At 48.3% G+C, this 12,269-nt stretch overlaps 1 protein-coding gene across 2 annotated transcripts in view; it reads right to left on the reverse strand.

The window, feature by feature from the left end:
• The window catches only part of CCDC97 (coiled-coil domain containing 97), a 114,303-nt gene that overhangs the window by 82,320 nt on the left and 19,714 nt on the right, over positions 1 to 12,269 (reverse strand). For both annotated transcript variants that reach the window (XM_069644402.1, XM_069644401.1), the window contains exon 2: positions 6,621 to 7,301. In XM_069644402.1, coding sequence (XP_069500503.1) covers positions 6,621 to 7,301 — 681 coding nt within the window. The remainder of the gene's footprint in view (positions 1 to 6,620; positions 7,302 to 12,269) is intronic.

Genomic DNA, 12,269 nt, shown 5'->3' on the forward strand with positions numbered 1-12,269 from the left:
CAATGTCACACCATAGATTTTATATAACAGACTTATAAATGATTTATGCTAATAATATGTAGCGTTAAGTAGTAAGAAAACAAAAGATACAAATGAATAGGTCCAAGGATGCTAGGCTCAGAACACCACCCCCACATGTATTATCAAACTCTGCATTGCTAAGGAAGGAATCACTCTTCAATAGTATGTTGTAGAGATAAATCTCATTTTATTATATTAAAGTTGTGTGCAAAAAGACATAAATCCAACATTTAGAGAAATTAAGACATCAAAATGGTTTGCTAAAACAGAACAATCAGACAAAAAAACAGAAAGATATTTACAACACACAGTGCCAAAAAAACATTTTTTGAGACAATCTCCAAATTGTGTGTGTGTGTAACAAACCCGACTCCTATTAGGATTTGCCAAGAAATTCACATATTGCAGTGTACATATTCAAGTCAACATTTGTGGAAAACACATAGAACAATGGTGGGTACACAAAATTACTTTTCTTGCGTAAACAGCATTAATGTGCTGTAGTTTTGGGGGGAGTAGTGTGTCTACACCAGGTGTTTCAGCCGTTTCTAGGTGGGCTAGGTGTGCCTCATCTTTAACACGGCCTTCATCAGGAGTTCTGTGTAGATTGACGTCTGTGCTGCAGGGGAAGGAGACTACAGTCAGGGGGGTGTCTGAGCCAAAATTATTTAGTTTGAGTGAATCACGTGTGGTTGATGTAAAATCAAAAAGCACATAGCTTACCTACGGGTTAATAGATTTCACAGGCGCTAAATTTGAGATCTGCTAGCCGCATGGGCTGGTCTCTGTATGGTCCTGTTGCAAATAACAGAACGAGAGAAGCAAAGGGAGGTTGAAGCTAAACATGTCCCCGTTTAAAAAGGCATGAAAAAAAGTTTTTTATTATATGCAGGGAAAAAAGTCTTACCTCTCGCTGGAGGTCGAAAAATGCTGATCCAGGGTGGTATCAGTGGGAAACAGACACGGCTTGCACAGCTAAAACATATATATGGCTCAAGGCAAGTGTGGTTACCTAGTAACAACTGTCTCATATATATAGCAGTAAGTGCAGGGTTTATTTTTAAGTACCTGTGAGGGTTGCAGCATGGGCAGCCTGTCTGCCAAAAAAGTACGAGCTGGAGCTCCTCAGGCTGCTGTGTCACAGTTGAGACTGCAGGGGCCTGACTGCAAAGCGTTGGTAACGCTGTTGCTAGGTCCCTGTAGGTATCTATATATCAGCCATCTTGGAATTGCCCTAGGATCGAGTGAGAAACAAAATTATGGATTCTGCTCCATCCGGGGGGCACAAAAAAAGCTAAGTTAAGTAGTAAGCAACTGTACTTTCTGGATTATTATGTATAGAGCATTCCACATCCTGCTTCTTGAGGGGTGGGGAGAGGGCACATGTAAGCAATACTGCCAGGATCCCCGAGGAAAACCTGCCCCATTTTATAGCACACCCTAAACCTTAACCACTAAAATAAGATGGAGATCCTAGAAATACAATGGAGGAAAAAACAGAACAGAAGGACCTCTAATGAAGAACCCCTAACATTACAACTTTTTTTTTTAGTATAGGTTCATATATTGCTTAACCGACATTTAGGACAGTGATACGATTATCGTACATTGAGTTTGTGAAGCAGGTGGGTGGCAACTGTAATTTAGTTTTAACTTCACTAGGGATGAAGCCTATTTTTCTGCATTAGTAGCCCAATGTACCTTTATGGTAGTCTCTGGGGTACCAATACATTTTTTTAAAGGGCTGCTCTCATCCATTTCGTTTTTAGGCCATTCCTTTATGGAAACACAAGGCAGGCTTACAATGGACATTGCACAAACACTGGCTCACTCGGAGCACAGCCACGCAGGTTGGTCAGTGTGGTTCACGTTGGTCCATGGCCATGGCCCTAGACGGGCGTTTTTCTTTTTTTAGGGCCAGTCTCATTGTCTGCCCACCAAACACTATGTGGCTATCCTTACCTTCTGATGGATGGTTTTGCTGCTGGAATACAGGCTGGGATTGGTGTTCTGTGTGTTAAGCTTCAGTTCATCTTTTGGCTGCTGGACATCCTTCCTAGGCGGTCCTTAGTCTTCTTATGGTCGTCCTCGCTGGATGGCCCATTCTGGGACAGTTTCTGGGCTGGTTTCCTGCTGTCTTCCCAGATTATACTCCTGGTCCTAGCACATCAAGGGAGGATGCTGCCTTCATCCAGGCAGCTAGTGGGAATCCACTAGTCCACCTCCGCTAGTCTGGACTGCCTTGGATTGCCTCCCTTGTTGCCCCAGATATGGACAGTTTTCTGCTGGCTTTTGCACTGTTTTGCCCCTTAAGTGACCAGGATCTGCCTGGATAGGTTCCTCCATATTCCATGGTGGCACCTTCTCAGCTGTTGCCTTTACTGCTGCCTGATGGATCATCCTCCTTTGAAGGCATAGGATTCTTTTTTGGCGTCAAGATAGTCATTAGTCCAGGGTTCAAGGCCCTCGGTGGCGGGATCCTTTTTACTCACTGAGTTTCTCTATTCCAGTGCCGTGTTCTCCAAAACCAACACCAGGAGTCCTTTGGGCCCTCGAGGGTCCAGAGTCATGGATTTCTGAAGGAGTTTTACTGCAGTTTGCCACTAGCTTACTTTGGCCAGACACTTGCTTTACCTCCTTTTTTCAAAGGGCTTCTGGGTCTCGGAACTTGGAAATGAATCTCTTCAAAAAGGGTCTCCTTTGGCATCCTCTAGGGCAGTTTGTGGTCTTCTGCGCACCTGTGGGATAGAACTCAGACCTACCTTATATTTCAGCCTACACACTATTGCTCATTATTTCCTATGGGAAGCTTTTAAACCACTAGCACAACCCCTATTAAAATGACATGGAAGGGGCATGGCCAAGATGGCAGAGAGATGAGACATGAGCCTCCTACCCTCTCCATCCACTGGACCGAAGCGCCGGAGCGGGAGCTGGCCAGCGAGAGCGATCCAGGGGCCTGTCTGCTAGAGTTCCCCTGGCCCCCCTACAACCGAACTGTGGGCTGCTCTGGAAGACGTCGGGAGACCAGACACAGAGGCGAACCACCGGCAGGAGGCTGGACGAGGGGCCAGCGCCCCGCCAGGGAGATTAGAGCACGGCGGAAGGAGTGCAGCTGCAGGGGTCCTCCCGCTCTGCCGTCGGGGTGCCCCGCTTGCGGCATGCGTTCTTCCCCGCTGCTGGATAAGCAGCCCTGGGATGTGTCAGCGCTTTGGCAGATCCCGCACTGCACCGGTCCTCAATACTCCTGCATCCTATCTCCAGTCCGCAGGCAATCCCTGTTAAGTGGACCTTCAGTTTTACACAACACAAGCGACAGTACTGGGCAACTCGGAAGAAAGGGCGCCCAGAGTTTCCTCCATTGAGAATCCAAATGAGTGGGGGTCTGGAGCCAGCTAACCGCATGTATAGGAAGGAGTGAGCCTAGTGCCAGCTGGGGACACGGTGCATGGTGGCTCCAGGGCTTTGGGCTGTGAGAGGCAGAGGAGACTGGCTGGCTGAGCTTCAGGGTCCCCCAGTCCTGGGCGTCTCAGTGAGGACAACATAGCTTGCCTACAAGGTCTGTGCAGGAGCACATCGAGCAGCATGGTTGGGGAGTCATGCGGCCCCATGGGGGAGATGTCCAAACATAGCAAGAAGAGTAAGAGAAGCGATATTCAAACATGCATGGCACTCCTGGCCAAAATAGCAACGCAAGCCGACATCATGGATGGGGAGAGTGAGGGGACCCAGCAGTCGACGCTGAATATGCCGCAGCTCACACTGGGCTTGGATTCGCTCACTTGACAGCCTGAAAAGACATATCAAAGAGAGATTCAGGACCTCCATAAGAAATGGTTGACTCCGCTCGAGAGCCAAGGACAGACCTCGGCATGGTCAGGGACAGAGTTCATCATACCAAACAATCCATGGCAGAGGTGGAGGCAAAGCTGCGGGAGGTCTGCGGAGCGGTCGCCTTCCTTAAAGCCGTTACTGAGGCAAGAGGGCCAAATGTGACAACCTGGAAAATAGAGCACGGAGAGAGAACGTGCACATTAAATGCCTAAAGGAAGGGGCAGAAGACATAGAAGGGTGTGTCCAGCAATTGTTTCAGCAACTTCCGTCGGACAACGCCTACGCTCCCGTCAAGATCGACAAATCTCACAGAGTGGGCCCACAAAGGAACTCACCAGACCGCCCACCCAAGGATGTAGTCGTCAAGTTCCATGATTATAAAGTCCAAGAGTCGGTGTTGGGGGAGGCGAGGAAGGCTGACCAAATCCAATTCCGTGGCTCTACAATACAGGTCTTCAAGGATGTGTCCCAGCCTACGCTACTGAAGAGGAAGAAGATGAAGCCGGTTACAGAGGAACCGAGCCTCTGGGGGATGTGGTAATGGTGGACCAACCCCTTCGGTCTGCAATTCAAACTGGAAGACAGGATCTACACGATTTTTTCGACTGATGAAGGGGCACAGCTTCTTGACTTCCAATTCCAGTCAACGCCTGCTCCGAGCAAGCATCCCCAAGAGAGCCGCAGCCTAGCAAGGGGGCGTGGAAAACAAACCATGGTAAAAACCATCCAAACCAGCGAGGCCCTCACTTCGTTGAGCTGTCCCCTGTGGAGGGACAGCCGAGTTCAAATCGGAGTGGGCGAGGGGCACAATTCTATACCTGCATCAATTATGTGGGATCCCCTTGTGCTGGAAGCCTAGTTGTTGGCTCCGAGAGTGTGGTTTCATTTTGCTGCCATGTTTATAGGTTATTGGTTTATAATTGGTGCGTGCTGAATTGCTCCACTGTCATCACTAGGATGGGTGGAGGCTGTCAGGGGCAAAACTGGGGGGAATGGGGGAGGGGGAGGGGAGAAGAAGGTATCGAGAATGTTTACTCCCCGATCATCTGCAGGGGATGGTCAGAGAACTATTTCAGACTGTAGGGGGGGGTGGGTGGAGAGGGCTCAGAAGGGTTGCCCGGGTAGTAATCCTGGTAAATATCCTGGCGATAGGAAACACCCACAACTGCCAGGACTGATTAATGTAGTCACATTGAATACTAGGGGACTTAATACCCCTAACAAACGCACAACTTTTTAGAGAGCTGCGGCAGCTGGACTTACATCTGGTCGCTAGTAACATAGTGGGCATTTGTATCATTAATGATTCAACGTACTAGAGGCGAGGGGAATTATTGTGACTATGTGTGGCCTGTAGTGCTTGACTAAGAATTTGTAAATTTAGGTTTATTATTGTCTAGGGTTCGCTTTTTGTTCCCGCCCCTTAGACCTATATGTATTGTTTCTACCAACAGGTAGTGAGCATACATTTAGTCTTTAAGTGGGCTGGGTCTTTATTGCCTACAAATACACTATTATATATTATGTGTAACCGAAAATACTTATCGGACCTTACAGTCTGATTTTATACTAAAGCATATTTTTTTTCCAGAATATCAGTGGGATGTATACTATATGAGAAACTATTGGAAATAATTGTACTTCACTAGCAGCCCTCCTCTTCCATAGCAACCACTTTAGAGTTTGCTATTGCCTTTTTTTCTGGAAACCATGTTTTGCCTTTAGGTTAGAAGTTTTACATCACTCGGAGGTCTGTGAAAAACCTCCTGAACACATGCGATCTGGATGAAGGATGCCAAGCAACATGACCAGGAGACGGAAACAAGACCAAGAAAGACAACGGTTCTGGGACAGAGATAAATGGATGGCACACACAGCATAGATTTCTGCTAGACCAAAGAACGTGCCCTTCCATATGCTGCTCAATTCGATATTAATGATGTTGTTTGCATGGGGATTAATCGCTACTAGTATCCTTTTGCGATTGGGGACGGGGATCAAACATGGTGTCCTGGACTGCAAGGTAAACCCAAATTCTTTTATGCAGTCTGGGTTCTAGCTTCACCCTTCACATAATGTAATAATGATATCCAGTCCAGAGGGCCATTATCCCTCAATCACGGAATGCTTAGTCAGGCTACAGACATGTTTTTGGATTGTTGAGAGCCACTAGCTTGATACTTTTAAGTGCAATGTACAAGGGACCCATCTCTGGGCAAACCTCTGCAATCTCCATTTAACCTACAGGTTGCAGGTCGGGATCCTCAATCTATCACCCCAAACTGATTCATTGGTACATCCCCTTCCTGACAAAATGTGCAAAGACTGAAAAGAGAAAACGGCCAGTCAGTCCATGTCCTTAAAAGTGGCAGGTATGTTAGTGGGTTGGGTGGGAGTAGTAAAGACAACAAAATAAATGAAGTCTCTCCTTCCTTGAAACCCACCGAATATCAATTAAGTCTGCTGTAAGCCAATGGGAACGAGTAGCTTCGATGGGTAAAAACTAGCATTTTGGATGTGCAAATTATAGAAAGTGAAATGCTACTTTGCGATTCGCCCAGATGGTTTCAGTCAACTACCCGTTACATGAGTTTCCCCATCCACTAGTACCAAAACTGCAAAACAGCAACCATCATTTCTCTCATATTTTCATGAGCTTTGTATTGCCAAGTAAACAGCCGAGCCTTGCAGCACAAAGATTTATGCAGGATTATCAAGATGATGTGTTCCTGGAGCATTATGCTACCCAGTAACAAATGACATACCTTTAATCAGCTCTTGCAAGGCTGCATATCTCTTGTTGCGCACCCGTGTCCGATGCACCTTTTTCAAGGACGACTTCCTGATCTCCTGGCAGTAAAAGTCCACTTCATAGTTGCCCGCTAGATGGCTGAAGCACTCAAGGTGCTCCTCCTTGAGAGCTTTACGGAATCGTTCCAAGAACACCACTGGTTTTGTTCGGTACATCTCCATCAGCATCTCTAGTTTCTGCTGCTGGGTAAAGTCAGGCTCATCCTTTTGCTGGCTGCGAATCTGCAGCTTGCTGTTGGCAATCACCTCTAGCATGTCCATCAACAGGCCATCTTCTGATAATTCAGCCTCATAAGGGTCCTTTGGAGATGCACTCGTGGCAACAAAGTCAGTTAGCTGACCATTTTCAACTGGTTCTGCATTGGGAGGGTCGACTGGCCCCACACTGTCAGTATTATCAATTAGTCTGGTGTCCTTCAATGCCTGCTGAACAGTCTCTATCTGATGTAGATCTTCATTAGCACTTGGAAAGGCTCCCGTTTGCTGAGTAGTTTCATTGGGTTGCAGAATCACACCATCAGGATGATCATCGTCAGCAAAATGAGAGTCCTCAGAGGAAGGCGACAAAGGGAAATCACTGTCGATACTAGTCAACTCAGCACGAATCACAAGAATGTCTTCATCATTAATGGGATCTGGCAGGGAGAGAGAGAGAGAAGATAATCACACACCATCCAAGTGTTCTCAAATTTCCCATAAAATACGTTTTACAAAACATCAACATTTGTGGTTGTGGTCTCAGTAACCAACAAGTATAACATTGTAGGCTTTAAAAATATTAACAGTGTGTCTTCAATGAGCATTCCCTCCCCACCCCCCAAATATATACTGGACGTTTTCAAAATCTGCCATATTTCTAGTTTGACATGTATGGGACAAGTTTTGAAAAAGACCACCCCCCATGCATCCACCTTATGTACCACCCCCATCAAATCAATTCCAACTACACTACTAACAATCACAGCTCACCCCTGACCAACATCTACCTATGCAATTTCAAACTAGGAAATTCACACCCGGAGAACCGCATACTGAACAGAATCTTCGCTCCCCTTACAACTTAACTGAAAGCATAACCTACCCAAGAGACATAGCTGTAAACATACTTGGCCTCCTGATTGCCTCCCTAAATTCAGTGCAAAATGGTGGTTTGATCACTTTACCCACCCTTCATACTTACTCTGCCACACAATATCCCTCCACTTACAAAATATCCTCCGCTGCCAGGCAAATCAAACACATCACTAACACAGGCATCGCACCACTAATACCATCCCTGCTCCTGGGGGGGCGAGCAGCCATGGAGTAGGATGTGCTTCCTGGCAGCTCCTTGGGATCCGACAATAATTTTGCTAAAACTACCTTTCAAATCGCCTAATTGAGCCCAGGACTGTTTGTACACAAGGGGGAATGTGTGCACTGCATGCTACATAAAGAATGAACGAGCCGTGGATGGAACTTGAGAAGATCGAACCGATGAAGACGGCGGCTGCTGGACACTTTGTTGCGCAAAATGGCCGACCACAAAGGAATCGAAACCTGGGCAGCACACCGTAATTGACAGAAGATATGAAGGCGATGTGAAGCGGAGCTCCTGTGGCGGCGGTCTGGGCAGCTACATTGTGTCACGTCGGCCGCGAAGTGGATTACACCGAGTGCGCGCCGTCCTTGAAGTTGGAAGCCCGGGGACGAGATGGTGAGGGGAGCCGATGCCCAGCGCTGAGATGCGGTTCGCTCGCAGCTGGAGCCCTGCAGTGCTCTATGAGCGGAGCAAGCTTGGGTGCATTAAGAGCCGGCGCGAGGCACGCGTTTGAATACTATTCTGCGCGGCCCCAGCGATCAACGGGCCGCGCTGGTATAGATGCACGGTGTGCTTTCCCGACAGTATCCTGCAAAAGTTGGATTGTGGACGGAGCGAACGGCGGCACACGACTCATCACAATGGCAGTGGTGGAAGTATGAGCATACCCGGCAGAGACAGTAATCGAGATGCACACGGGGCGCACACTTTGTGAGAACTATGTGAAGCTGCAGATACAACAAAATATAGGTACTACATGTACGGAGACCTCGGATGAATGAGGTCATAGAAAAGGATTAACTGACTAAGCGGAATTTGGAGTCAGTTGGGTGCATAACAAGAAAAGGTGCCCTGCAGGACAAGGTGGGACGCCCTATATATAGGAAGGCACTACCCAATCTGAGTCCCTGCTCAACAAGCGCAAGCTCAAGAAGGGGCTCACCCAAGACATTTGCCTCATAGGCGGCACATCAGCGCCGCGCTGACATTGTGTGGCATACCCGATACACCCAGGCTTGGGCAATTTTGAGAGTACAAGAGAGGCCACAAGATGACAGCAAGAGGGGTTGTGACCAAGAATAGAACAAGCAGGCCACAATTGACATTTTTGCCAAAACTCAGCAATCTCCCGCAGTCAGCACACCCAAGGAACTTACAACAGCGGCTGAGGGTGCGACGGCGACTGAAAACCATAATATATTGGCGGCCATCACAGAGCTTAAAAACTCATGGGGAACAGCACTGTCGGATCTGCGCACTTCCCTGGAGGCCAAAATAGACGCAGTGGGCATAGAAGTTACCCTGCTGAGGCAAGATGTCAGGGGGCTGGCGGAACGAACGGGCAGTCTTGAAATTGCAGTGAAGGCCAACACGGAAACCAGCACCGACCATGCTAAAGAGATCCATGTCCTCAAACAACAAGTTGCCAATCTGGAGTCTCGTGCGGAGGAGGCGGAAGGGCGTGCGAGGAGGAACAATATCCGTGTGGTGGGCCTGCCGGAAGGTGAGGAGGGACAAGACCCTACAGACTATGTAGAGAACCTACTCTTACAAGAAATTGGGGCGGAAAAGCTATCGCAGGGTTTTGCGGTGGAGCGTGCACAGAGAGCCCTTATGCGGAAGCCACGGCCAGGGGCCCCTCCCTGGGCAATAATCGCCAAAATACTGAATTACAAGGATCGCAAAAAGATACTAGAGTACTTCCGAAAAGGTGGAACTATCGAGAGGGCCTCAAGCACCATCACGGCATACCCGGACTACACAATGTTGGTTCAGAGACAGCGGTACTGCTATGTGGTGATTAAAAGGAGGCTGCGCGCGGCGGGGATGAAATATATGCTTGTGTACCCTGCGAAATTGAAGGTGGTGCACAAGAGCAAAATGTTTTTCTTTGATACCCCGGAAGAAGCAACGACATGGCTGGATCTGCAGGGTTACCCGGAACGAGATACGGAGGCGGCCCCAGTTGAACACGATAAGTGACTGAGATACTGTATGGGTATTACTAAGGAGTAAAATGAGCATTTTGGGCGGGCTTGATGTGGATTAAAACGAGGTCTGCGGCCGGTTGGGGCTGATGTTTTGATGAGACACTGCGGACTGCAAGTGTTTCAAGGACTGGAATATAGTAGCATGTATATGGGTGCAAATTGTGTAGCCTTGGGTAGTTAACCTGAAAAGAAAAACAGGAGCGACAGGGTGACAGCACCCCATCCCCCCAATTGTAGTTGTAGTAGGTTAGCCATTAGGGCGGGCTCACCCTGCGGAGCTACGAGTACAGGCGAGTGCCAGAAAGTGCTAGGTGCAGGGGAGCCTGAGATACAGGGATGGAGCTGGGCAACAGTTGAGGGGAGTGTTATTGGGGAAAGGACGGGAGGGGAGGGGGAGAGGGAGTTTGGGGGGTTTTTGGTTAGGGGGACTTTGGGGTGTTTTGGTTTTAACATGAGCCTTTGCGGAAGAATAATCGGTTTTGTGTGGGTGGGAGGGCTGACTGGAACGAAGAGGATGAACTAGTAACGAGCCATGGGGGATCTCAAGATACTAACGTGGAATGTTAGGGGCCTTAACAGTTATCTAAAAAGGAATAAGGTCATGCTGTATTTGAGGAGGCAGAGGATAGATGTTGCTCTACTACAGGAAACGCACCTGACGCGAGAGAGAGTGGAGTTGGTGAGGAGGAAATGGAGAGGGATTGTGGTGGGTTCATCATACTCTGCCTATGCTAGGGGAGTGCTTGTCTGGGTGGCGCTGCATGTCCCCTTTAAGTTAATTGAGGAAGTGGTGGAGGCGGATGGGAGGTTGGTTATATTGAGGGGGCTGATAGAGAACAAAGCAGTATGCATTGTGAATATGTACGCCCCTAACCAAACTATGACGGCATATTTCAGAACGCTGTGCACCAAACTGAGTGCGTGTGTGGGTAGTGCAGTGACCTGGGGCGGGGATTTTAATTGTGTAATGAATCTGAGAGTAGACAGGCCGGATGATAGGACTGACAGGCCCACCCCGGCGGCTAAAGCATTGCAGACGTTGCTGGCGGATTTTGGCTTAGTAGACGTGTGGAGAGCAAAACACCCTGATGAGAGACAATACTCGCACTACTCCGCTCCACATCAACTGCATACGAGGCTTGATTATGTCTTTCCCACTCCAGATGTAGTCACAGAGAGTATCTACATAGAATACAAAGCGAGAGTCCTCTCGGATCACTCGCCCCTGGTCCTCGGATGGCAATATTGCCCCCCCCCGAGGGCGCGGATACCGAAATGGCGCCTCCGGGCAGAAGCGCTCAAAGATCCGGTCTTTAGAGAGGACATAACGGATGAGATTATTACTTATTTTGAGGTGAACACAGGTAGCGTGCAGTCTGCTGGTACCTTATGGGAAGCTTTTAAGGTGGTGATGCGTGGGGTCGCCATTGCTAAGTCGAATAAATTGCAGGGTGGAGTTCTAGCTGATCTGCAAAAAGCAGAGATCGAGCTGGAAAGAGTGTTAGAAGGGGGTGGGGCTGACACGGAGATAGTACTCAAATTACAGCAGCAGTGCACAGAATACTGGGATAGGCTCTGTAACCTCAATTATAAGAAATATATAGAGAGGCAGCATGCAGGGGGAGATAAAAACGGGCCGGCTTCTAGCGTGGTTGTACAAGAGCGAAACCCCTAGATCCCTGATTCGGATTGTAACCAATGAAGATGGCGAGATGGTAGATATCCAAGAAGGTGTTAATAGGGAATTTGCGGAATACTACAAGGTGCTATATGAAGAGGGAGAGGGGAGCAGCCAAGAGGAGATAAATGAAACACTAGAAGATATAGGCCTGCCTAAGATAAGTGACAAAGAGGGAAGAGCTGGATGCACCGATTACTTTGGAGGAACTGAAGGAGGTTGTGAGGCAGTAACCCACTAGCAAAACTCCAGGAACAGACGGGTTCCCTAGCGAATTTTATAAAGTGTATGGTGAGGAAGTGCTCCCCCCCATGCAAGAAATGCTTAATGAGGCGTTTGAGGTGGGACGGCTGCCGGAGTCGCTCAGGGAGGCAATCATAATACCGCTCCCCAAGCCCAATAAACCAGGACACAGTTGTGGCTCCTACAGGCCCTTGTCGATGCTAAACCAGGACAGTAAGATACTGACAGCTGCCCTGGCAAACAGAATGCAGAGAGTAATTGGCAAATTAATTCATCCGGATTAGACGGGCTATGTCCCGAGTAGGAACATAACTCGCAATCATAGGAGACTCCATCGAGTGATCGAATGGGGGTGCAGCAGTGAAGGCGAAATGGCGATTGTGTCATTGGA

This window comes from Ambystoma mexicanum, chromosome 2p (genome assembly GCF_040938575.1).
Source record: "Ambystoma mexicanum isolate Mex_15411 chromosome 2p, UKY_AmexF1_1, whole genome shotgun sequence".
NCBI lineage: Eukaryota > Metazoa > Chordata > Amphibia > Caudata > Ambystomatidae > Ambystoma > Ambystoma mexicanum.